This window comes from Poromitra crassiceps (genome assembly GCF_964638095.1).
Source record: "Poromitra crassiceps genome assembly, chromosome: 20".
NCBI lineage: Eukaryota > Metazoa > Chordata > Actinopteri > Beryciformes > Melamphaidae > Poromitra > Poromitra crassiceps.
Window position 1 is genome coordinate 2,945,910 of NC_139637.1, and position 26,432 is coordinate 2,972,341.

The window sequence follows — 26,432 nt, forward strand, 5'->3', positions numbered from 1 at the left end:
ACTGCATACAAATTAAAATAACCGCAACAATTTAGTGAGGCAGGATGGTGGTAAATTAGCCGGGGTTCCTTTGCCTTTCCGACATGCTGCCACTCCGAACGTTAACTTCCATCATTCGGACTGGCGGTCGTTCACCTTAGAAGCCGCAATGCCGACCTTAGGTTTAGGCGTGGGGGTGGGAGAGGTTAGGTTTTGGGTTAGGGTCTGGGGGAGGTTAGGTTTAGGCATAGGGGGAGGTTAGGTTTGGCGTGGGGGTTGGGAGAGGTTAGTGAAAAACGGGGAATATAGACCCCCTTTCGGAGTGCCGATATTTCGGAGTGGCAGAACGTCGGAGTGGCAGCACGTCGGAGTGGCAGCATGTAACCAAATTAGCCTACAATACTGATGAAGAGCTCACAGATAAATGTTAACAGTATCATGACATGAACCTAAACGAACGTTACTCAATAATGTTCTCATTTGGTTAGTGTTGATGAAATATAGTAATTTGCGGGGGGCAACATGTCCTGTTTTCACTCCACTTACTTAAACAACGGTAAATAAACACCGTTTCCACCGTGCTTTTCACTGATTGGTCACAGATACTGTACACGTCATTTTCTGCGACACTATTTTGGCTAGTGTGAGGTTTAAGGACTACTAGTTAAGATGTATCTTACGTCTCCGTGGTGCAACTCAACAAAGACACAACTTTAGTGTCAAACTAACTAGTTTGAACGTAGCAGTTAGTGTGGACTTTACACCCTAACTTAAGACAGAACTTACGTTCAGCTGGTGCAACAGGCTGCTGCTCTGTGCTCCATTGCATGTATGACTTTATTACTACATTGGAAAGCGTTTGCGTCTGACGGGGGCTTCCTGAGACCAATCTAAGCGATGTGTTTTGGGTCGTGGCCCAGCTCTCTCCTCTAAACCTAATAGATATGCAGAAAGCACAAAGCCCCGAGGATTTATTAGCTTTTATTCAAGCAAACACAATGTATTACCCTGTTAGCTTAGCGGGCTGTGCTGCTGCGGTTTGCCAGCTACCGCTAACAAAGCATCTCATTGTTGACTTATTATCATGCCCTTTTCATATCGACTGGATAATTGATGGAATTGTTTGCACGTGTGTTGTTTACGTGTCACTTCCGCTTTGAGCAACGCAACAACGCCGATGACGGCCGTGTGCTGAAACGCCGCCATTGTTTGTGCTCGATAGCTGCCTATGTTATTCACCTTATGTTCCAACACAGGGGTCAGCCAGTTACTTCCTGTTGTGTTTACACTTCCTGTGACAGTAAAGCCTGGATTATGCTTGACGCTTTGGCCGGCCGCACGGAAATGAGACACGGAATCCGACGAGGAAACGTGTGGAGCTTGTATACTCTGTGTGGGTTTCTGCAGGCGGAATTGAGCGCGAGTCTTGAAAACTCCACTTTGTCCGCCCGTCCGCGTCCGCGTAGTTACAAATTTCGGCGTGCGCACGGCTGCTCGAAAACCATCCGCACGGAGCCTTGCGGAGGGGCGTGTCTGCTGATTTGACGTCACTTTTCCGCGCGGACACTCGCATTCCTCGCTGATGCGGAAAGCATAATGAGACCTTAACAGTACTAGTGAGCAGGTCAAACAGACGGTGTTTTGAACAGGAAGTCATAACACAACTGGATCAAGTGGGCGGGGCTACATAAGGTGAATGGAGGACCAAAGTGAGCGTCACTTCCTGCTTCAGCAGCACTGTACCAGAGATTTTATTTTCCCATAGACATTTCATAAAATCCTTATAAAAATAGTTTTACTTGTTCGAACCAACGTAAAAGTGGATTTAAAGAAAATGTTTTTTTGATGTTTTGTTTTTTTACGTTTTGGTCCGGGTGAAATGTTCTATGGTATCTCCCGATTCTAAATATATCTGAACCGTTTCGTTTGACCAAGTAAAACTATTTTTATAAGCATTTTACGGAATGCCTATGTGAAAATAAATGGCGGATGAAAACCTCTGGTACAGTGCTGAAGCAGGAAGTGACGTTCACTTTGGCTCTCTATTACAAGACAAAAACACATTATGAGTGCTGCCTTTTCTTGATTATTACTTATGACAGCCGAACACGCGTGTGTTTATTTACCTAAAGGGGCCGGACACCTTTTGACCTGACCTCTGACCCTATTAGTAATCAATTTTTCCTTTGGTTGGCTCCTCAGGGACAGGAAGGAAGTCTACCTAGGTGACGACAACTCGCTGACCTTGACTTTCAACGCCCGGAATGAGGGCGAGGGAGGGGCGTACGAGGCGGAGCTGTACGTGGTCCTGCCCCCCGAGGCAGACTACAGCGGGATAGCCCGCAATAACGAGGTGAGAGGAAACGCTAAACACACTCAAGCCTCCTTTTTTATAGAACCTTTAGGATGCTCCATAAAAAACACTGCCGATGTATATCGACTTGAAATGACGCAGCGAGTATCGTAGAAGGAACTGTTATACAGCAGGCATCATGGAGGAACTTCCAGGAAAGCCAAGTCTCTTAGGACAGAGGTTCTCAAACGTTTTCATGTTAAGGACCCCTAAACGGACACAAATGACTAGACCACGGACCCCCATTTGATCAGATTTTGCCCCAGGGTCCAACCATCTCATACAATTTAGATGTTTTATTACAGAAAGTGTATGAACCCTATGACCAAAGTAGTCATACATTCTGTCATTGTGCTACTTGTGGATGGAATTATAGTGAAAATAAGTTATAGTGAAAATAAATTATTATTATCCCCTGGAACCCCCTCAAGGAACCCTGGGAGTCCCCAGTCTCCACTGTCCTAGAACAGTGGTTCTCAAATGGGGGTCCGTGGACCCCCAGGGGTCCTTGAGTGGGTTTCAGGGGGTTTCCAGCCAAAAGGGGGGTCATTTATTTTGGCTATAATTCCATTCATAAGTAACACAATGACTATTTTGGTCACAGGTTTTATACACTTTCTGTAATAAAACATCTAAACGCATCAATCTTATTATCATATGGGGGTCCGTGGGACAAAATCCTCTCAAATGGGGGTCTGTGGTCTATTTTTTGTCCGTTTAGGGGTCCTTCATGTGAAAAGACTTGAGAACCACTGTCCTAGGATACGGTAACAGTTGGTAGTTTTTTCCTGCTACAATGTAACTGACTCTGAAGTCCCTTTGATCGTCTTCCTCTCTCTCTCTGTCTGGCTCATCTCTTCTCCAGAGCCTGACCCAGCTGACCTGCAGCTATGAGACCGAGAACCAGACCCGCTACCTCAGCTGTGATCTGGGCAATCCTATGAAGTCTGGTACCAATGTAAGAAGAACATCTACGTTCTTTTTGTTTCACTCTGTTCCCATCTAGGGGGTTTCTCATGGTGAGTCAAAAGCCTGGTGAAGAGAGTTGATAATATTGTGCTGCCTCTGAGCTGCACTGACTGGTTTGGAAAAGTCATAAAGTTTTGACGACTCAACATCGTGGTTTCCTGCTCTGTGGAGGAAAAGATTGTGTGTCATTCTGGGACTTGGGTACGAACAGCGCAGGAAACAGTTGTTTCGTGTGTGAGGCGGTGTTGCGACCTGACAGGAAGCTTCTCTCCATCTGTAACCCAGGCTGCATGCTGGGAAGAGTTCCTCTAGTCCCTCACAGGCGGGCACTGTTTCATAGCTCTGCAGAGGAAGACAATTGGATGTTAACTAACTGCAAGAGGGAGACAGACCTCTCTGCAAGAAAGCATAGAGGAAATTAATTAATTGATTAATAATTTGAAAATTAGAATGATCATTAGCTGTCTCGGAAGGTCTCGGCTTGTAATGTTGACTCAACATAATTCTGATGTGAATCAGTTGTAACTCATAAATGTCGGTAGGTGCAGAGAGACTTTATGACTAAACCAATGATTCGGTGAGTCGGGGAGAAACCAACATTTTTATGGGCGCTATTTTAATTGTTTCTCCTTTCCTTCTCCCGCACTTACACACACTGCATGTGAATGCACTCTCTCTCTCTCTCTCTCTCTCTCTCTCACACACACACACACACACACACACACACACACACACACACAGCGCCGTAAAAATAGCTGCGCACAAGCCTCCTGATTGCAATTAGTGTGCTGAACATGCGTGGCGGTTTGTGTGGAAAACAAAATGGTATGAAATTACAATTGAAGAAAGGGCAGCAGATTGAGCTCACAGTCTGGGCCTGCCCAGGTGTAGTGCAGCTGTCTGCCAGGCGAGGCAGACTGGGGGCTCACGGCCTGACTGATCCCAGCCCAGAACATCATAGCATGAGGAGAGGAGAGAGGAGAGGAGAGGAGAGGAGGGGAGAGGAGAGGAGAGGAGAGGAGAGGAGAGGAGAGGGGAGAAGAGAGGAGAGGAGAGGAGGGGAGAGGAGAGGAGAGGAGAGGAGAGGAGAGGAGAGGAGAGGAGAGGAGAGGAGAGGAGAGGAGAGGAGAGGGGAGAGGAGAGGAGAGGAGAGGGGAGAGGAGGGGAGGGGAGTGGAGAGGAGAGGGGAGAGGAGAGGAGAGGAGAGGAGCGGAGAGGAGAGGAGAGAGGAGAGAAGAGGAGTGGAGAGGAGAGGAGAGGAGAGGTCTACACCTTTCACAGTTGTAGTTGGGGCTAGGTCTAATACCTGCTCTTTTGTTCTCTTAGGTAGTAATTATAGAAGCACCGATACTGATATCGGTTATCGGTCCAATACCGACTCAAATAGCCAGATCGAGTATCGGTGACAATGGGCCGATCTAGTATCAGATACAATCATTTTGATAAATAACAATTCAGTACATTGATCTATGTATTTATTTGTTATATTTTGAATGAGGCATACCATTTATTAATGAAACACTGGTATTGGATCAGTACTTGGTACGGGCCGATACCCAAATCCCAGGTATATCGATGTAGACATGAGGACTGAAGAAGATGGATGGGTGTAGCCCTCTTAGTAATGGGAAACATTCTGGGTTAGTCTCCATTTCAATGTGATGATGATGAATCTTCCTCTTCCTCTCTGCAGCTGTGGGCCGGCCTGCGCTTCAAAGTGCCACGGCTGAAGGACACGCACAAGACGGTTCAGTTTGAGCTGCAGATTCGCAGGTACCACTTTCTTCTTCTTCTTCTTCTTCTCCTCCTCCTCCTCCTCCTCCTCCTCCTCCTCCTCCTTCTTCATCAAGTGGCTTCTTATCATCTCCCTTGACCTCATATCTTGATTCTCAAACGATGTCCGTTAATATGAATCTGTTCTCTCTCTCTCTTTCCACAGTAAAAATGAGAATAACTCCCACAGCGAGGTTGCGCCCTACAAGCTGGAGGTAGTTGTCCAGGCCGACGTCATTCTTCAAGGGTGAGTTCGGCGGTTCAAGATGGCCTCATTTGAACTGTTCTTGGAACTTGATAAAGTCTCGGCCGCGTTCCCACACATCTCCTCACTCTCTCTCCTCTTCTTCTCTTCTTCTGAAGCGTGTCCCGGCCCGATAAAGTCTTCTTCCCGCCGGCCAACTGGAAGGTGACCAAAAGCCGTCAGGTGGAGCAGGACATCGGGCCTGCAGTGGAGCATATCTACGAGGTAATCAGGGTGCTCAGGGAGGTTCTTCTCGGGTTCCTCCAGGAGGCTGTGTGAGCTGCACTGACTCAGCGCGGCTCAACCAGATTGGCTTGGAGAGCAGATCTTACCGTTCATGTAGCAAAGGCCTGACTTCCCACAGGCCGCGACGAAAGCGAAGACATATAACAGACAGCGCCGTGATTTGTTATTGTACTGTGCAGATCCACTCTCGCTTAGGCGAGATTTCACAGCGCTCTACGTTTAGGCGGGACTCAGAAGCGGGATGGGAACTTCAAAGTGGGAACGGAGCCTCACGACTCCACTAAGGCGCATGAATCAAAAGGAGCTCAAACATGACATGGTCCAGCTGCTGTGGAGGTCCTGTTAATGCTCTCCATATTAAAGTTGTCCTCGTTAATTTCCTCTTTTCCTGCTCTCTCTCTCTCTCTCTGTCTGTGTTCTGTGTCAGCTGGTGAACAACGGGCCCAGTCGGATCAGCCACACCCTGCTTCAGCTGCACTGCCCCCTCAGTGTCCCGGGCCCGGGTCAGGGTCTGCTCTACCCTCTGGAGTTCTCCACGCAGGGTCCCATCAACTGCACCACCAAGCCCAGGATGAACCACCTAGACCTCAAAGTAAATAACACACATACACGCACATGCATGCACACACACACACACACACACACACACACACACACACACCTCTCAGGGTCAGACGAGGCAAAGTCCCGCTGTGTGTGTGAAGGCACTTCACAGTCAAGTCTGTGTGATTAACAGATGGTCCCGTCCCGCTGGTAGGTCGGTCCACACCCACCTCCTCCTGCCCGCTTCTCAGCCCCACCCAGGACACTGGTGGTCCCACCACCGCTTTGATGTCGCAGCTCTTCCCTCCGCTCGGGCGCAGCTTGCCGGACCACCACCTCGCCCCAGCAATAAATGCACCAATCAGACGACACCCCCCCCCCCCCCACACACACACACGCGGCCACACCCCTTTAGTTTAGGCCAAGTCGTAGCGTTCTGCGGGCAACGTGACTTTATGTAGTTGTTTGTTTGTGTTTATATATTGAAATGGGCCCAGATGCTGAGCAGGCCTGCGAGCGGTCGGCCGTCTCGGCTCTGATCTATCGGTTTCCTTTACCCCCTGGTGGATTGTTAAGTACAGTGTAGTTCCACAGGAGGCCATGTGGAGTGCCGCTCATATGCTTCTGATTAATGACAAGAAGCCTCTGGGTCATGCTAACATTAGGTCTTATATAGAGAGAGGCAAAGTGGAACGTCACTTCCTGCTTCAGCACTGTACCAGAGGTTTTCATCCGCCATTTATTTTCCCATAGACGTTTCGTAAAATGCGTATAAAAATAGTTGTACTTGGTCAAACCAAACGGTGCGGCTATATTTAGAATCGGGAGAGACCATAGAACATTTCGCTCGGACCAAAACTTAAAAAAACAAAATAGAAAAAATATTTTCTTTAAACCTGCATTTTTTTCCACGTTTTGGTCCGAGTGAAATGTTATAAAATATATCTGAACCGTTTGGTTTGAACAAGTAAAACTATTTTTATAAGCATTTTACGAAACGTCTATGGGAAAATAAATGGCGGATGAAAATCTCTGGTACAGTGCTGAAGCAGGAAGTGACGTTCCACTTTGGCTCTCTATATTGACAGAAAGGGTGGTGTGCTCTTCTCCCTGGTGAGGTCAGTGTCTATATGTTGACCTAATGGGTGGCGTGTGTGTGTGTGTGTGTGTGTGTGTGTGTGTGTGTGTGTGTGTGTGTGTGTGTGTGTGTGTGTGTGTGTGTGTGTGTCCTCTCTCTCCTCAGCTCCAGCAGACCTCCACAGAGCAGCCGCCTCTCCTGGCACTGAAGGCCCAGGAGCACCATGTTGAGAAGAGGGACGTCCACAGAGACCCCCTGGCTCATTTGACTAACCTGGTGAGACACTTGGGGGGATGGGGTTTGGGGTGAGGTGTACTGCTGCAGCCACCTAGTGTTTCGGAGGTGTACTGCAGCCAACGCGCCGAGTGACGTTCGAGTATGTATGTCTCGCTGTCGCCGGCAGACGGCGACAAGGCGAGGTTGACGCACGAGTATGTTTTCCGCTTAATGTAACAAGTTTGAATTAAGGGCTTCAATTTGCTGTTTTTACGGTCAGTTAAACCCGTATTTTATGTTCCATCAGACGAAAGGTTCACAAGCTCCATTAGATAAAGGTTAAGGCTCCAACTAGAGGGGTTGAAACGATATATTTCTCTGCGTTGCCCGAAGTTAAGTGTGCGTGTCTGGATGTGTTTTGGTGGCACTGGCCCCACCGCTCTTACATGAGGCTCTTGGGATTGGCTAATTAGGTTATGATGTCGTTAAAAGGGAGGCGGGTCAGAGGTCGTGGGGTTGTCCCCGTTGTGGTGATTAACGTTAAAGAGCCTTTAGCGGTGGGGGGTGGTGGTGGGGGGGGGGGGGGGGGGGAGGGGCCATGGGACCTGGGAAGGAGGCCATGTTTGGGTCAGTGATGCCCTGGTGACGTCTCAGGTTGGACTCGGGGTGTTGTGAGGGCCAGCGCGCCCCACACACACACACACACACACACACTGGACCTATTGATCTACCCTAGGCAGCTGCAGCAGGTAGCCGCTCCCGCCTCTGTCCTGTCTCTGGCTACCTGCTCTGGACTGAAGGGCTCTTTGTCCGTCGGCTCCGTCGCCCCTAACTGTGCTCGTTCATCAAGCGCGTCTGATGACACGTCTCAGTATGAAGGAGCCCATTCTCCCTCTCTTCTCTTCTCTTCTCTCCGCTCTCTCTGCACTCGTCTTGTTATGCCTGGGAAGGCAGGCATCGCTTCAAAGTGTCTCCTGATGAAAGGAGGAGGAGTGGCGGCGTTAAGCGTCGCTTGGATGAAGTCGTCCTGACTGGCGCAGCGCGAGACGGACAATCTATAATGACTGGCTTTGTCTTTGAATTTGCTGAGCTAGGCAGAGAGAACAAAGACCGGCTTTTAAAACCCCATTCAGCAACTTTTCCAAGTTTTGCTATTGGAGAAACTGCGCCCTCTGGGTGCAATAGCATCGGTATCGATATCGCCGTTCAAAGTCAACAAAGCACCGCGCCAGAAAGCTCTATGTACATGTTGTGACATCGGGTACTCAACCACGGGATGAAATAATAATCCATAGTCACGTGAAACGTCATTACGTTACTTCCTGGTTTTCATGAACACAACGCTCCCGCTGTACAGCGCATGCGCGCATCTTGCCTCCGGGGGACGCAGGCACCATACTGCTTAGTCCCAGGAGAGGCCTTTGGAGGGCGCTGTGTGACCAATAGAGGTGACATTCTCCCTGTTACAAGTCACTCTACCATCCTTAATGACTGTTATATATTAAGGTGAAAAAGTTACTGATTGGTGAACCCATTGATACCTGATGCAGCATTTGTGTGTGTATCCCTTTAAGACCGCGAACCGCGTTAACGCGGTTCGCGGTCTTAAAGGGATACGCACACAAATGAGGGATATACACGCAAATGCTGCATCAGGTATCAATGGGTTAAACTACTATTAGAACGACAAAAGGAATTTGGATATTATTTGGGAATTTCCATTGACCCGATAACTTGTTTCTGCTCTCATTGCATTGTAGTGTTTTAACGATCTCTCAGCAGTTCCAAGTCTCCGCTTATCAACGAGTGTTTGTTGATTTGTTCTTAATTGTAATTGGCATCACTTTGTAAGATGAAGCTCCTCCTCTTTCTTATTTACGAACTGTCAGCTCATGTCGGCCGCTCTGCGCGCACAGCAGCTAGACAGACGACACTTCTTCCTTTATGAAGTTGTGGGAGCAGCAGCCTCCACGCCCCCGAGCTCCAGCTCCTCACCACAGAATCCCACCAGGGAGGACGTGTGGGACTTGGGGGTCTTGAGGCGTCTTTGGCAGAGGACCAACAGACCCAGCAGCCTTTAACAGGGGCCTGTCAGTGGCAGCGCCCCCCGGGGCACCGGGGGGGGGGGTCTTAGCAGGAGGAAGTGGACTGATACGCTCCCTGTCTGTCTGTCTGTGTGTGCAAGCCCTTATTAAGTCTGTCTAAGACTGAGCCTTAGGGCAGCGAGGCGGGGTACTCCTCTCTTCTCCTCTCCCGTGCTTGGCGTAATACGTAAACTAGGAAACCCACCGAAACCCCCTCGTTCTTGGGGGAGGGGGGCTCTAAAAAAACGCAAGTTTGTGGTGGACGTTTTAAAATGTTAACGATCACCAAGTTGCATTATGGGGATCTAATTAAGATTGTGTGTTTTACAGTCTTGCGAAAAATGGGTTGGTTTTAGTGGTCGGGGCAATAACGTGCAGAGAGAGAGAGAGAGAGTGGTGGTGACTGACTGCATGCTGCATTTTTACAGTCTCATGACATTCCCTCAATCGCTGTAATTGGATGCAGGCCTGGAATAACATCATAACATTGGCCTCTTTGTTAGATTTATTCGCCTGGCAACATTAACACTGTTGTTATTTGTCCTTCTGACTTTTTCGACTTTCTCGCGTCCGTGTTAAGTGACGCGCCTAATGAGTTTGAGTTACGCTTTGTGGCGATGCCAAGTTCCATTGTGTGCATGCTTTGCACACACACCAAAAAAAAATTTTGATTTTGAACCAGAGATGGGGACTTGGACTTGAGACTTGGACTTGAGTCGCACTTAAGTCACACACACAGTGACTTGAGACTTGACTTGAGACTCGTCCTTCAAAGACTTGAGACTTGACTTATGGACTTGAGGTTTGGGACATGTGAACAATCTTTATTTTTTATTTGTATTTTTTTGGTGCATTAAAATTAAGGAAATGTCTACTAATGTCATCCAATCAACTGCACACTGTATTATAATAGATAAAGGAGTGAGGATAATACAGTACATGCTTTGAATTCCTTAGTTTTAGCTCTGCAGTGTTCTAAGCAGACTGAATGGCATCCAGCAGATGATAGAACGCTCATCCATAAGAAACTTGAGACTTGACTTGGACTTGTGACCAAAGACTTGAGACTTGACTTGGACTTGTGACCAAAGACTTGTGACTTGACTTGGACTTGCAAAAAATGACTTGTGAGCATCTCTGTTTTGAACACATTTGAACGATTTTGCATCGATTAACATTGTCTTCACTTCCTGTGCTGCTTTCTCCCCCCGTCTCTAGTCCTGTTCCAACGTGGACTGCTGGACCCTGGAGTGTACCGTGGGTCTCCTGGAGAAGGGGACAACCGCCATCCTCAACGTGCGCTCCCGCATCTGGGCCGAGACCTTCGTCGAGGTCAGTGAGGAGACGAAAAACCCTGCCCTCAGAAACGCACCACTTACACGTTCCTCACTCACTACATGTACATGAACACATGTTTCCACCAGATGACAAAGGGCATGGCACGGGAAAGGCTGCGCACAGCAGATCTGCCCGGCGTTCCCTGTGTATTTTCTCATGTCGAGCTTTGGCAGCAGGCTAGCCAGCCTAGCCGCCAGCCGCTACGCGTTACAGCATCACGAAAGAAAACACAGAGACTTAAAACCTCAACTGTGAGGCTGGTAAAGAGGAAGTGCTGCAGTAGTCGCTCTCGCTGTCACACTGGATTGTAACTGAGTGGATGTCAGCACTGCTGGCTGAGCCAATAAACCCACTCGCACATATTCACTTCAACAAATGGGGAAACCATTGCTAAATGAGCATTGAATTTAAATTGCTCTATTTAGGATCAGTGTTGGGGGGTAACTCATTACAACATATGACATGTAATATATTACTTTTAGCAGTAACTAAGTAATATTATACCAGTTACTTTGTCAAGTAACACAAGTTACAAATTGAGTTCCTTTTTGTTAAATCAAAGCACATATTTAAATAAAGATACAATCATTTCCTAATCAAATTGTGTGTTTTTATGCAAATAACTGATGACAAAAGAATAACATTTAGAATTTTGGACGGTTTACACTGACTTCAAGGCGGTTGAAATTATTTTTCAGGATGGTTCCGGGGCGGCGATGTCATTCTGCTACTGCAGTTAATTTGGTGAAAGTGATTTAAAAGTAGTGTAATAAGTAACAAGTTACTCTACATAGACAGTAATATTGTAAAGTAACGTTTTACTTTCAAATGAAAGTAACTAGTAATATGTAGTATATTACATTTTGAAAGTAACTTGACCAACGCTGTTTAGGATTGGCTGTTTATGTTTATTCAGCTATGTTGTACAAGTGTAGATGCAGTGTGCTTGTACAGCTTCTTCTACAGCGTGTCTGTTTTTGTTTTGTTGTTGTTATTTGTGTCTGTCAGATTTTTGTCCGAGCTGCTCCGAGAGAGAGACTTGACATGCTCCTATGCTGTATAACACAAGGCATATGTGTGAATGTATATGTAAAATTCATTAGCTGGTGGTCACGGCTTCTCATAGGATCGGAATGTCCGAGGGATATTCTGTGGAAGAGGGCGCCTGTGTCTGTGTGAGGCTTTATCGCCCCCTAGTGTATGATTAAGGAATTGTAAAGCTGCAGGATGGATGAGGATGTACTCTGATTAACAACAATAACGTCTTCTCCCTTCAGAGATCCTATAAGCATTATGTGCTGGAGTGCCTGGCCAGATACAGTGTGAAGAAGATGCCTTACGCCATCCTACCCAAGTATTCTCCCAGCGGACACAAAACGGTATTTTAGACCTTCTGAAATTCATTCTTTCATTGTTTCATTCCAACGGGCCTATTTTTATGTAAATGGAATCATTTTGAAGATGTTTTGGTGGTGGTGTTGAATTGAGATGATGAGGACTATCTGTGCTCTGATCTTCAGGTGGTGACCCCGGTGCTGTGGAACAAGCCGGACATCGATAACTCAGTCCCTCTGTGGATCATCATCCTGGCCATTCTGGCTGGACTGCTGCTTCTGGCTCTACTCATCTATGTCCTCTACAAGGTATGTTGCTTCATCTGTAGGCAATAATTGATAACTTCTCTCCTAGTGACTATCTAGAGACTCAAGCGATATAATGACTTAGGACTCGCAAGATTGCTACTCAAGTGGTCATGATGCACTTCTTAAGTCTCGTTGTCTTCCTGTTCCTGTAGCTCGGCTTCTTCAAGCGATCCCTACCTTACGGCACGGCCATGGAGAAAGCACAACTCAAACCACAGGCTGCCTCGGAGGCCTAAACGACCCGCCCAGATGCTACCAGAACCACAGAAGAACCTGGCCATATGATTGCAATGGAGAAACCTGACGGAGCGCCTAGAAGAGGCTCAAGACTGCAGTTAAAGAGTTAGGAGGATGGAAAGACCACTGGAACTCCACTGTGCTGCACTAAGAGGACGATACAAACCCAAAGATCTCCAAAACCAAATGAATGTTTTATTTTTTTTAATATTTAATATGTGTCTTGTTTGTTTGTCGGCAGGTTGGGATTGTTACCAGATAGAACTTTTCTCAATGTCACAGTTGGATTGCCTCAAGGCTAACGTTGGACTGAACAACAGAACTGGTGACTGCAAAAAGACGGGCTTTGGTCCACGCCGTGGCTGGAGGAAGTTACCTGTTGGCTTTTCCTTTTGCGAATCCTCGTGATGGAGAATTCCATACGACCCCTTTAAACTGCCTTATTTTGGTGCTATTGATCTGGTGTGCTCACTGCTTCTGACAGGACACGGCCTGCATGTCGCGAGGGGGGCCGCGAACACCGCTAATCGCTGTAGCATGACAGTATTCTTCTGATGTTTCCTCAACACACAAACAGAAGATCAGAGACAGCAGGTTCAGGGTGAAAACACTAACCTTGGCTATTGCAATGACGGTATTACCTGACCAGCTGTCGCAACCAAAACTGTTCATCTTTGATGATGACATCGTTTCATGTATTTTGACGTAGCGTTAAGGCCATTCCGTCGCCAAACTGTCCATGGGAATGATCTCTCTCTGCCTCAGGTTGGTGGACAGTGCTGGGTTGAGATGTTTTTGTTTGCACTCAAAGGAGAAATCTACTGATATAACTACAAAGACGCCAAAGACTGACTGACCTTCCTTTGAGTTTGGACTTTGATTCCTACTGATGGCTTTTGTTGTAAATCCTTGTTTGTTCGTGTTTAGAGTTACCAATGCCTTGTAGTCACCTGGGATGTGACTGGAACCACCCCGTACGGACCTGTGGCGCCCCACGTTCGGCTCGAGAAGGTGTGGTGCTGCTTCTGTCCGAAAAATGGCTAGTAGTGGTCTTCTCCTGGAGTTCCCAGAGAAGAATCTGCTGTCCAACATCTAACGCCAGCCTAGGGTTAGACTCCTAACGGGGCAGCATGGAGATGGGGGGCACACGCAGAAGAACGCTCAGGTGAAACCACAGTGTAAGGGCCATCATGGTGTTACTGATGTCTTGAAGCAAAAAGACATGACAATCATCTGTTGTAGCCTCATAAAGAGAGTAGGGAAGTGGTAGTGTAGTAGTCTGAGAGCAGGCAGGATCGTGTAGAAGGTCCATTTTCAGCTTCAGTGTGATACTGTGAGATACTGTATGTTTGATTGTCTTATGAGTTTAAAAGTTGCCCGTGTTGAGAAAGACAACTAATGGTGGCAGAAGTTCTCCTCCCCACTACCAAAAGGCTACAGCTTCTTCATCCAGGGACTCAACATTGAAATGCGTTGTGTTGGTTACGTTGTGTTTGTCTTGTACATAGGTCTTATGTGCCTTAAATGTAAATAGATCACGTCTGTAAGTATACCTGCGTGCGTGTGTGTGTGTGTGTGTGTGTGTATGAATGCATGCATTCAAAGCATGTTGTGTGAATGATATATTTATGAATGTTTGCTTTGTGTATGAGTTATGCCTTTCCCATTGCTTAGTCCTGTCCATCCCCATCGCCTCTGGAGATCTTGAGATCATTGAGGTCATGCAGTACTACATGACCTCAATGATCTCAAGATCTACAGAGGATCTACAAGATCTACTGTTGGTAAAGATGGCATAAATACAATCATCGTTCAGGATGATTTGTTAAAGGGACAGCTCACCCTAAAATCCAAAATACATATTTTTCCTCTCACCTGCTATTTATCGATCTATATCGTTTTGGGATAGTTGCCTGAGTTTTGGAGATATCGGCCGCAGAGATGTCTGCCTTCTCTCCAACACAATGGAACTGGATGGCACTCTGTGGCCGATATCTCCAAAACCCAGGCAACTAACACAAAACCATATAGATGGATAAATAGCACTGCAGATGAGAGGGGATATATGTATTTTGGATTTTAGGGTGAGCTGTTCCTTTAAACTGCGTGACGGAAGTTAGAATATTTAGGACCTCAGTGGCATCTGTCACCTGTCTGTACCTGTAACAAAGGGATAACAACTAGGCACTGGGAACTCAAATGTTGTTTGGAAGTGCAATATTTATATTCACTCTTGTTAATATTACAAATTGGTTTTATTTTTCTTTCTTATTTGTCACCGAGTTGTGATAAACCAGAGCTTTATGACAGGTGGTGAAGTGTGTGATTGATTGACCATACAGATGAAATCCCTTGTGGGGTTCTGGCTTTTCACTTTCACTTGCATTTTCTCACATAGTGTGTAAAACATAGTGTGACACGATGTTCCTCAGATCCGCAGATGTTCTCACCGCTTACACTCTTTTCTGGACCACTTCTCTGTCTGGACCACTTCTGTGACTGTCTGGACCACTTCTCTGTCTGGACCACTTTTCTGATCTTGCTGATTTTTAATAGCACAAATGGACACGAGAGAGTGAAGCGCAGACTCCGGTGCGCACCGGGACATATCTGAGTTGAGCTCGGGTGTGTTTGGAGTGTGATAATTTATGTGCTGTGCAGTGTCACCTGTTCAAACACCACCACCGTACTAACCATATGTGTTAGGTTTGTTTTGCCTCGTTAAACTCCTATTTCACGCATCATATTGGACAGTTATTTGGCTATTTGTCATGGGAGCACCGCAACAAGTCTCACGGTGCAAAGTCTACTCAATCGCCATCCGATATCGGATACATCTAAAATATGTAAATGTTTTAATTAACATTGTCTGTATTAACATTCATATGCAGGCCGAACATGTCAACCTGTTATTTATAATGAAAGGGGATTCTTTTAGTTTTTCCTCCATGGTTGCATCAGGAGAAGACACTGGGTTTGTCCTTAGTTTTCTATGCGGCCATTATCACTCTCCTGGACTTTCAAAAAGAAGTTGTACATATCTTTGACAAGGAGAGTATTTTTGAATTCAAATTCAAATGATAAACTGATTTGTTGTGAATTCTTCTAACCCCATATTGGGGAGATTTTTTTTTTTAAGTGGTGGGGGGGGGGGGGGGGGGGGGTCTTTTGAGGATAATTTGTACCTGTTGTGGTTTGTATTTTAAATAAAATATTTCTCTTTTTACCAAGTGTTACTTGTTTTGATTGAATCACGTAACTCTGGGAAAATAATTTATTCATAATAATTTATTTAGAAAATGTAACGTACAACATATAATATGCATGTTCAGTTAGTTGCCTGCCTAACAAATATAGGTCTGATACAATACATTCAGCTTTACTGTGGAAATACTCATGTACAAACCACTGAACTAAACTGATTCCCTCTATGGTGGAGATCTAGCCTGGGTAAACCCCGCCTCCACGTCACGTGACCTCCACGAAACGTACGCTACAGACGTAGTCTGTGATGTCACGTTGAAGGCTGGGTTCACCTAGTGGAGATCTGTAGAATGGGCACTTATGGCACTTTAGAATCGAACTACACAGTCAGTCACATAAATGAATGTTGACACAAAAGATAACTGTACAGATTGTGACACTTATATACAGTATATGAAGCTCAGTGGGATGAGTATGGCATTATGACATTAACATTGGTGAGGGGATGAATTCCTACTTGGGCCACCCAGACCAAAAATGTATGTGCTCCTATACACCTATGTACAGTAGGGCTTATGGGTAAAAAACCAACACAGGTCGACCTTCTCTGTTAAGGCACTAGAGGTCAGCACTGTGCACACTGAGTCTTCTTCTCCCTCCATGCTGTGGTGATGCCTTCAGAGAGCTGCTCCATGAAGTCCCAAGCTCTCATACTGAACATCCAGATGCACGAATCCCCATTTTCACCGTCAGAAAGTCCCATCGCATAAAGATGAGTGAGGAAGTTCTGTCTATCCAGCCACCATCTCTGATTCAGAGATGGGCTACAATGACCCCCAGGGTCCTAGCGCTCTAGTGTTCGTGACAGTTGCGTTAGCTTGCGCTGGTTGTCGATCACCTTCAGGTTCTGGATGTAGTGCCGGATGTTGCAGGGACTCCGCAGAGGGACAGAGTCCGAGTCTGGACCAAGAGAGGGAGAAATCATGTTTGATATGGCAGACATTTTAGTGGGTTACTAATAACTGCGACATTTCTACGATCAATCAATCAATTATATAATAACCCACGTTTCTATGATCATTCAATCATTTCTATAATAACTCACACCAGTAGGTCTGATTTATGATCTGATGTGTAAGATTCCTATTCCCATTCCCTACTGTACGATATGGTGACAATATGGAAACCTATTTACTCGACTAGAATAGATGGATGTTAGTGCACGCATCTATTCATTTAACTCTGTTGAGACCTAATAGAAAAGAAACTGGATACAACAGTAAGTGATTATTATAATATATATATATATATATATATATATATATATATATATATATATATATATATATATATATATATATATATATATATGTGTATGTAATGTAGCTTACATGTAGATATGCGAATAGCAGGTGCCTCCAGAAACATGCGATCTGCCAGGCCTTTCTGTGGAGATGAAGGCACTAGAGAAGGAGACAAACGTTAACATCATGTAGATTATGTATTGTTATTCGTAGATAGGAGCCTGGCATCATCCATGTTGGTCAGCATGTACGTATCTTTGACCTTTCCTGAACACATTTGACCTTTCCTGAATACATTTGACCTTTCCTGAACACATTTGACCTTTCCTGAACACATTTGACCTTTCCTGAACACATTTGACCTTTCCTGAACACATGCAGTGTCAGAAGTACACAATGAATCTCCTTCACATGCGGGAAGTCGTGCAAGAAGAACTGGCCGTGAAGACTGGAGAACTTACCGTAAGGCTGGCTCCTGCACCCTCGCACTATTTTCACCGTCCGGGCGATCATGCGCTGCAACAATGAGAGGAAAAGGAAGCGTTTTTAAGCCAAAGCTTTAACTGGTGCTGCTAAACGCACGATGTGACAACCTGAAGAGAAACAGAAACACGTGAAAGACGAGGCAACGTCACTCGTGTGGTCCCAGCAACATTTTTCGCATCTCACCATCTTCTCAAAATTGATGAGTTTGTCTGTGTAGTTCTTGTTTCCCTCGTGGATGAACGTCATGTCTACAGACAGAAGCAGAAACATGTCAGGTGATTTAAGGTGGATCACGTGACCACTTACATGTTGATGCTATATACAGTATATAAAATACTGCGGGGGCGCTGTTACCTTTGAGCAGCAGAGGCATGAAGGGGATGTAAGGGGGACTGAGCTTGGCCACAGCCAGTCTGTAGGCCCTGTGGTTACGTGAAGGATCCTGAAGGCCACAGAGGAGAAACGTCAGCGCTGACACTTTGTATCAGTCACACAACATGACAGCAGATACGTTGGGTTCAGTGGAGGAAACGGAAAGCTCTGTCGCCAAAACACTCATTCTGAAGGAATGGAAGTCATCCTCTTCACCTTCTTTTCAGGTGTGGCTGATGGACATGATCTCTGTTGTACAGATGGAGAGACTCAGGTCCCTGAGAACCAACTCGCTTAGAAGGTTCTCAGCTATCTGGGACCCGTTTTTGGCTTATTTTGACAAGGTCAAGAATGACAAGTGACTGAGGCTAGGGGCAACGGATGGCTCGCCCGGCTGGTATATCATGGACCCCTTACGTGGGATGACACAGTATTGTATTTAGTGTAACAGTGTTTAGGATACTTACCATCAACCTCTCATAAGCACAATAGACCCTTTTTGTCTTACTAGGTATCCTCTGTAACACAATAACAAAGAAAAATGTGTGTTTAATCAAGTAATGTTCAAAGTTCTTATCAGTAAATGGTGACCGAATGTTCACTTTGATCATCAGCAGGTCTCACCTCCCAGGTCTTGTAAAGCCTCTGCACTGCGCTGTTGCTCAAACCGAACATCACAGCGAAGAACGAATTGAGATTCCTCTGCTCCTTCAACCTGAGACAGGAGGAGAGGAAACACGCCGGCGGACATATTAGATCCCAAAGATGGCGTTTGTGCCGGTTCATGAATTGATTTTTTCAGGGACAAGATGGAGGCGTGTGCAATTTGCAAATGTGGCTGAGGTTCTTTTTTGCGTGCGTGACTCCTACACTGCAGCCATCTTGATGAACTTCTTGAGCAGCACGGCTCGTTTGAGCAGGTCCTCGCACAGGCACAGCTCCGTCACCACCCAGTGCTGCACCTCGTTGAAGCGACGCACGCAGCGCTCCAGGTTCGCCGTGGTGGAGAACGGGAATTTGTGACGGCCAAACACGTAGTAGACGAGCTCCACCTGGACAGAAGAGACCGGGAGAGCGAGTCACACAAACCACTCGTCTCATTACAGATGAGAAGATGGGAGTTATAAGTTATTAAACAAAACAATGGACTCATTGAAATAAACAAGACTTGAAGAGAAAGAGGAAACTTGAGGAATGCGTGTGGCTTTGGAAACAGGTTGAGTAATGCAGGAAGTGATGGGTCAGAAGATCAGATGATCTGATGGCAAAGCTGCTGCTATCAGATCAAAGATGCCAGTCAGAGAGCGTGACTCACACACAATATGTCTGACAATATGTCTGACTAAGCATGTATCTGTTCTCCTCTGTTGACATGAGGAAATGTCTGAAGCATAGACTGTATATAAATATGGGTGAATCATAGACTGTATATAAATATGGATGAATCATAGACTGTATATAAATATGGACGTAGCCACCATGATGTCACTCATTGGTTTGTGGATTCCTGTTTTGAAGCCTCGAGTTTGGCATTTCGACCGTCGCCATCTTGCTTTGTATTTTTTAGCCAGACAGCGCCGCAGCGCTGCTATTGGCCCGTGATCGACGAGCACGTGATCACTGGACAGACGACCTGTCAATCACACCGCAAAGCATAGTCTTTTTTTATATCTATTTGACTCTAAATGGGACCATTCATTTACTAACTGAACATCATGTTGTATTGAAGAAGGCTTGAATCTATTGATTGAGATTAGGAAAGTGTTTACTGAGGTAGAGAAGAAGGGTCATTTTCCCAGTGGCGTGCCTGACCAAGTTGGTGCCCTAGGCAAGATTTTTGCTGGTGCCCCCCCCCAAAGAAAATATAATAAAAAATTATATTGCAGCTAATTCCACCACTGCAGTGCAGGCTCAGAATCGCCCTTCCCCAGTGGCGCTGGAAGTACTTTTAGGTAGGGTGTGCTGTAAGGAAGGGACAAAAATTTGATGTTTTTTGGACTTTCATCCATATTTAGAAGAATATTTAATTTTAAATTAACATTAGGATTATACTGTTGTGATGTCATTATTCAGTATCTTCTCCTTTTCTCACTCACTTTCATGTAAGCACCTGCTCTCCCTTTAGTCGTTTTACACTACAACAGACAGCAACACAGGCATAAACACGAACTTATTATTATTATTATGGAAAACCAGATTATGATGAAAATCAAACACTTTTGAAGAGAGAGCGTATGAAATAAGATTAGAGCTGGGAAGCATAAACTGTTTTTTAATGCATTTTGTTGGTGGTATAAACACAAGACAGCCAAATCCAACAATTTCAAAAATCCCATTTCTTGCCACCAGGGGGTGCTGCAGCACCCTCAGCACCCACCTTCCAGCTCGGGCATTCCCCCACTCTGGGAAAAAGCTCCAAGCAGGTAGAAGGGGGTGTGGCCACGCAGGGGGTGGGGTGGTATGGATTAGGGACCATGGTGAAAGTGCTGCAGCCCAGGCAGCCAGAAAGCTACAATTAGAAAAATGATTTCACTATTATTTAAAGACTTAAGACGTTGTTGTGCTTATTTTTTGTCTACTATTGTAAAATAATAGTAGGCCTACCATCATGAAAAAGTATTTGTAAAAAAAAAAAAAAAAAAAAAAAAAAAAAAAAAAAATTACCCTCTCTGGCGCCCCTAACGGCTCAAGCGCCCCTAGCATTTGCCTAGTTCGCCTAATGGACGGCACGCCACTGCATTTTCCCATTCACTTCTATACAATCGGACTTCTCTTTGTAGCTATAGACTGTATAAATGGGTGAGTTATATACAAATTCACAGTTATACAGTTGTCAATGAATGGGGAAATTGGCTTTTGAGACCAAAACCGTTTTTGTACCAGGCTGTAAACACGTTTATTTCTGCGGTAAAGTTGGCCATTTTAACATGGGGGTCTATGGGGATTTACTTGCTTTTAGAGCCAGCCTCAAGTGGCCATTTGAGGAACTGCAGTTTTTTTGCACTTCCGCGTTGGCTTCATTTTTCCAAGACAAAGGTTGCCGCTTGGTGTGAATGCCAGGATCAACTTTGGCTTAAGTTCTTATACTTATACTACTTATATTGTATTTGCACTTAGCCGTGAAGAGGCTTCCACAGTGTAAATAAACAACTTCATGCTGATTCAGTTTGTTTGTATGCTGCAGTCAGATGTAAGCTGTGAGTCACCTCATGCATGGCAGTGAACAGCTCCCAGTCGTAGTTGGTGAGTTGGCTGGCGATGTCTTTAGAGCACATCTGCTCAAGGGTGTCAGTGGTGCCCTGCTCTGGACCCTGCTGCTCCTTTAGGGGTACCTGGGAGAGATAGGAGAGAGAAGACAGAGAGAGAAGAGAGACAGAGAGAGAGGGGGCGAGAGGGAGAGAGAGAGAGAAGAGAGAGAGGGGGAGAGGGAGAGAGGGGGGAGAAGAGAGAGAGGGGGAGAGGGAGAGAGAGGGAAGAGAGAGGGAGAGAGAGACAGAGAGAGAAAGAGGGAGAGGAGAGAGAGACAGAGAGAGAAGAGAGACAGAGAGAGAGGGGGCGAGAGGGAGAGAGAGAGAAGAGAGAGAGGGGGAGAGGGAGAGAGGGGGGAGAAGAGAGAGAGGGGGAGAGGGAGAGAGAGACAGAGAGAGAAAGAGGGAGAGGAGAGAGAGACAGAGAGAGGAGAAGAGAGAGAGACAGAGAGAGAAGAGAGGGAAAGAGAGAGAAGAGAGAGAGGAGACAGAGAGAGAGAGAACAGAGAGAGGGAGAGGGAGAGGGAGAGAAGAGGGAGAGGGAGAGAGAAAGAGAGAGAGGGATAGAGAGAGATAAATGTATTCCATTTAATACCCAAGAATATTAATAGCAGGGTGATCCAGAGAGAGAGAGAGAGAGACAGAGAGAGGAGAGAGAGACAGAGAGAGAGACAGAAGAGAGAGAGCAGAGAGAGAAGAGAGAGACACTCAGAACCCCTGACATCATTCTGTACTGCACCACAGTGACATAATGCCACAGATGTATGAACACTGCAGTATGACGACATATTATTGTTGTCAAAAAACAACAACAGTTAGCGTTTAAATAGATTAGGTGTTATTATTATGCGTCACATTTAAAATGCTCGTGAGATTCCATCGTTTTGCTTGAACAGAAGCATTTGGGTCGGAGGAGGACCGGCTTGCTCACCAGTTGTTCCACCTGGCTGCTTGTGCAGATGAACAGCCTCTCGTTCAGGCCCAGAGCGGTGAAGACTGCAGTGGCCTCCAGCTTCAGCTGAGCCCTTTCTGTGTGGATCAGAACCGGATCAGAACCAAACGTGCGGCATAACGGACCGCAGACTGCACACATGTAGACAAGGAATGTTCTACGAACACGATACGGACCTGACCTAATGCTAAGAGGTGTGAGAATGATCAGTTTGATGATGCCCACCTCCCATGGAGTTCATCTTGACCAGGACGTGATCTCCGCCAGGGTTGACCATGGCTGACATCACTTCCTGTACGGATGTGTTGACAGGCAGCATCAGACTGAGAGGCTTGCTGTCTGGCCTGTAGATCTCATACAACACTGCAACGAGTCAGGACACAAACAGAATTATGATGCTGATTTCATAATCGATGAGAAGGAGAGTAAGGATGTGTGTATCTGGATCATAACAAGCTACGTTCATGTTTGCACTCTGTTCACATATCCAGATGCACATGATCCGATGGGATTTTTACCCATTTTACTTCCTGAGACTTAAGGCCATTTACACCTGGCGCTAACATGCGTTTTCTGTGATCAGATTGCAATCAGATTGTGTTTTATCACTGGAAATGCCAGGTGTAAACACCCCCAAAACGCATTGAAGAAGGATTGCAATCTGATTGGCCAAACCACCTCCGGAGGTGGTCAGGGATGCATTGTGTACACATTGAACACAAGTGTAATTGCAATGTGTCCTCTCAATCTGGATACACCAACTTTATGCGGATTGAGAGGACAACCATTTCTGCAATCTGATTGCAATCAGATTGCAGAAAATGCATGTTAACGCCAGGTGTAAATGGAATCAGGCTGAAGTGATAAAATACAATCTGATTGCAATCTGATGGCAGAAACCACATGTTAACGCCAGGTGTAAATGGCCTCTTACTCACCTTTATCCTGTGCCCTGATTGGCTGCACCCTCCCCACTGGCTCCTCACAATTTGAAAACCAATCAAACTGTTGGTTCTGCTGATAACAATCAAACATCAGAGTGAGTCATCGGCGTGACATTCAAACCTGTTTCCTCGTTAAAAATTAATCTGTGTGACTCTGACATTCCGGCTCCTGCTGCCATCTCAGAAGAACATGTTCTGCAAGAGGCGTGAAGATGCTTACCCTCGTCAGTGACTGATATCCATTCTCCAACCTGTGAAGGTATCAAGAGGTGAGAAACAGGCTTAGATGTTCTGCTTCTGCAACAGTTTTGACTTGTAAGATATGAGAAAGATAGTATAGCAGGTAAGATACGGATAGATGGAGACAATTTACACTTTGGTTCTCCTCCTGTCTCTGTATTGTTCTCTCAGCATGCTGGACAGACGGGAATCAACTGCCACCTCCTTTTTCAGCTTCTGTTGCAGCACGGAGATGAGAATGGATAAAGAATGTCGTCTTGATAAGCAATCATTTCTCCTCACAAATAAAACCTGTTTTGCTCAATTTTTGCAATGACAAAATATTCATATGTATACCCAGACATGAGTTCAGCATGCAACCTCACCTCCAGGAAGTCCAAAGCGATAGGGTCGTCTTTCAGCAGGAGGCCATACAGCGCCACCCACTGGCCGATCAGCTTCACTACCTTCTGCTTGCTGTTGAGAGTGTAGGCGGCTTTCTCCAGCTCCGAACCCTCCGAGGGCTCCGCGCGGTAGGTGCACTCAAGGTTAAGGGTCATCATTACCAAACAAACGTCACTAATGAAGAATTCAACTATGATAAGCATAAGCCTCTACTCCTGCTGATAGGATGCTTGAAGAAACTAAAATATCTAATGTGCTGCTGCACATTGACATGATAATAATTTTGCTGTCCGGACATTCATGATGTTCCTGACTATGCTTATCAGTCTGCAGACAGTGTCGTTCTAATGATTTTTAATTATTTTATAAGTGCGCCGCTCCCTTGTAAGGAAATCTATCAATTTCTATTAAAAATACAGCCAAGATCCTTACAAAGGCATCGTGAATAGTTAAGTTAAGTTATCTTTTTTTTATCCCTATGGGCAAATTCATCCTCTGCATTTGACCCATCCTCTACTAGGAACCTTCCTAGAACTAGGAGCAGTGGGCAGCCACAGTGCAGCGCCCGGGGACCAACTCCAGTTCTTTTTGCCAGTGCCTTGGTCAGGGGCACTGACAGGAGTATTAACCCTAACATACATGTCTTTCTTTGTTGGTGGGAGGAAACCGGAGCACCCGGAGTAAACCCACACGAGCACGGGGAGAACATGCAAACTCCACACAGAAAGGACCTGGGACGGACTGGGGTTCGAACCCGGGACCTTCTTGCTGTGAGGCAGCAGTGCTATAACCACTGAGATACCGTGCCGTCCTGCATTATCGTCATCATCATCATCATCATCATCATCATCATCATCATCATCATCATATTTCCTTCTCATCATCACTGTTATGATCATCGTTCAATATAATATACTGGTGGATATTGGTGGTGTAGGGCAGTACACAGCTGGCTGGAGGGCATGAAGACTTTGTGGGTGAGCAGGAAGTCGCTCACACAGGGATCTGCATGGAGACAAACATCACAACAACTCACAGCTGACTAATAACCACGATAATTTCAGTCATCTGACTGCTTCTAAGAGGCCATTTACACCTGGCATTAACATGCTTTTTCTGCCATCAGATTGCAATCAGATTGTATTTTATCACTTCAGCCTGATTCCATTTACACCTGGCGTTAACATGCTTTTTCTGCAATCTGATTGCAGAAATGGGTGTCCTCTCAATCCGCATAAAGTTGCTGTATCCAGATTGAGAGGACACATTGCATTTACACTTGTGTTCAATGTGTACACAATGCATCCCTGACCACCTCCAGAGGTGGTTTGGCCGATCAGATTGCAATCCTTCTTCAATGCGTTTTGGGGGTGTTTACACCTGGCATTTCAAGTGATAAAACACAATTTGATCACAGAAAACGCATGTTAGCGCCAGGTGTAAATGGCCTCTCTAGGACATAAATCAAAGCAGGAGGAACGCAGCCAGTCTGATTGCCCTCATGTTTGACATATTGCTTGACCGTTTCGTGTGAGAGCCACAAACGTAATTTCCCATCAGACCAGAAGCAATGCTAGACATTTTGAAAGGCAACCAAACTGTGGTCATCCTGGTCACATGACTAGTAGATCATTACACGTTGCAGAGTAAAACCAAGCAGATGCGCGCTGCAGCCTCCCACCTATAGCGTCGTTCCCGTTCGAGTCCAGCTTCACCGTTTCCAGCAGGTGTTCCAGGATCTTCTCTGGAGTTCCTGACATGACCGTGTACCTGCGCGGTTTACACAGAAGAGAGAGAGGAGAAGAAGAAGAAGAAGAAGAAGAAGAAGAAGAACAGAATATATATATTATTATAAGAATAATATAAGAATTCTTGGTTGTTCGGTAAAGTGGAGCATCAGAGCTTGTCTGAAAGAAGGTAATAGACCCTTCTCATGGGGGCCATTTTGTGTTGAAAAGGCAGGGTTAACACAGGTGCAAGCAAAACACTAACGAGGGTTTCCAACTCCCATGATTGGAATGGGGGAAACCCTCATTAGTGTTTTGCTCGCACCTGTGTTTATTCTGCAGAGGGAGGGAGAGAGGGAGGGAGAGAGAGAGAGAGAGAGAGTAGGAATGAGAGAGAGAGAGAGAGAGAGAGAGAGAGAGAGAGAGAGAGAGAGTAGGAATGAGAGAGAGGGAGGATGTTTATATGTGTAGGTGTGTAGTTGTTGAAGACAGGAGCACGGGGGCAGCATGGAGGGGGAGGTCAGCATCACACCAGTTAGATGTGATGTTTGCTAAAACACAGACTGATAACGAGTCATTCAGCGAGGCGGGGCTGAAGTCCAGATCTTTCATGAACTGGCCATTGACTCACTAAGAAAACACCCCATTAATAAAACACTTAACACATCTTACAAAGGACGTGTGTATATTTCTCTTCTCGTTAACGAACAAAGACGTCAGTGGAAGCAGTTGTCTTAATGGCGTTACTCCTGACCACGCCTTGTTAAAGAGGGTCTGAATGAGCGTTAACCCTGCTTGTGTGGAGACTGCTGTATAGAGAGGCAAAGTGAACGCCTACTTCCTGCTTCAGCACTGTACCACGCCAGAG

At 45.8% G+C, this 26,432-nt stretch overlaps 2 protein-coding genes across 2 annotated transcripts in view; one reads left to right on the plus strand and one right to left on the minus strand.

Moving 5' to 3' along the window:
- itga5 (integrin, alpha 5 (fibronectin receptor, alpha polypeptide)) overlaps nucleotides 1-12,712 on the plus strand; it is a gene marked incomplete at its 5' end in the record, with an annotated part of 60,621 nt that extends 47,909 nt beyond the window's left edge. The window contains 11 exons of the mRNA XM_083656473.1: nucleotides 2,182-2,332; nucleotides 3,198-3,290; nucleotides 4,995-5,074; nucleotides 5,241-5,321; nucleotides 5,438-5,543; nucleotides 5,992-6,156; nucleotides 7,351-7,461; nucleotides 10,704-10,817; nucleotides 12,101-12,202; nucleotides 12,344-12,466; nucleotides 12,619-12,712. Of these exons, the coding sequence (XP_083512599.1) occupies nucleotides 2,182-2,332; nucleotides 3,198-3,290; nucleotides 4,995-5,074; nucleotides 5,241-5,321; nucleotides 5,438-5,543; nucleotides 5,992-6,156; nucleotides 7,351-7,461; nucleotides 10,704-10,817; nucleotides 12,101-12,202; nucleotides 12,344-12,466; nucleotides 12,619-12,702 (1,210 nt within the window). The 3' untranslated portion in view covers nucleotides 12,703-12,712. The remainder of the gene's footprint in view (nucleotides 1-2,181; nucleotides 2,333-3,197; nucleotides 3,291-4,994; nucleotides 5,075-5,240; nucleotides 5,322-5,437; nucleotides 5,544-5,991; nucleotides 6,157-7,350; nucleotides 7,462-10,703; nucleotides 10,818-12,100; nucleotides 12,203-12,343; nucleotides 12,467-12,618) is intronic.
- Nucleotides 12,713-16,014: 3,302 nt separating this feature from the next.
- The window catches only part of rapgef3 (Rap guanine nucleotide exchange factor (GEF) 3), a 31,955-nt gene continuing 21,537 nt past the window's right edge, over nucleotides 16,015-26,432 (minus strand). Inside the window, exons 11-27 of the mRNA XM_083656809.1 lie at nucleotides 25,519-25,607; nucleotides 24,754-24,842; nucleotides 23,819-23,956; nucleotides 23,587-23,669; nucleotides 23,434-23,464; nucleotides 23,208-23,283; nucleotides 22,495-22,632; nucleotides 22,249-22,346; nucleotides 21,276-21,401; nucleotides 18,940-19,121; nucleotides 18,694-18,784; nucleotides 18,537-18,587; nucleotides 18,052-18,139; nucleotides 17,881-17,945; nucleotides 17,673-17,727; nucleotides 17,299-17,370; nucleotides 16,015-16,867 (exon numbers count right to left, since the gene is read on the minus strand). Of these exons, the coding sequence (XP_083512935.1) occupies nucleotides 16,752-16,867; nucleotides 17,299-17,370; nucleotides 17,673-17,727; nucleotides 17,881-17,945; nucleotides 18,052-18,139; nucleotides 18,537-18,587; nucleotides 18,694-18,784; nucleotides 18,940-19,121; nucleotides 21,276-21,401; nucleotides 22,249-22,346; nucleotides 22,495-22,632; nucleotides 23,208-23,283; nucleotides 23,434-23,464; nucleotides 23,587-23,669; nucleotides 23,819-23,956; nucleotides 24,754-24,842; nucleotides 25,519-25,607 (1,588 nt within the window). The 3' untranslated portion in view covers nucleotides 16,015-16,751. The remainder of the gene's footprint in view (nucleotides 16,868-17,298; nucleotides 17,371-17,672; nucleotides 17,728-17,880; nucleotides 17,946-18,051; nucleotides 18,140-18,536; nucleotides 18,588-18,693; nucleotides 18,785-18,939; nucleotides 19,122-21,275; nucleotides 21,402-22,248; nucleotides 22,347-22,494; nucleotides 22,633-23,207; nucleotides 23,284-23,433; nucleotides 23,465-23,586; nucleotides 23,670-23,818; nucleotides 23,957-24,753; nucleotides 24,843-25,518; nucleotides 25,608-26,432) is intronic.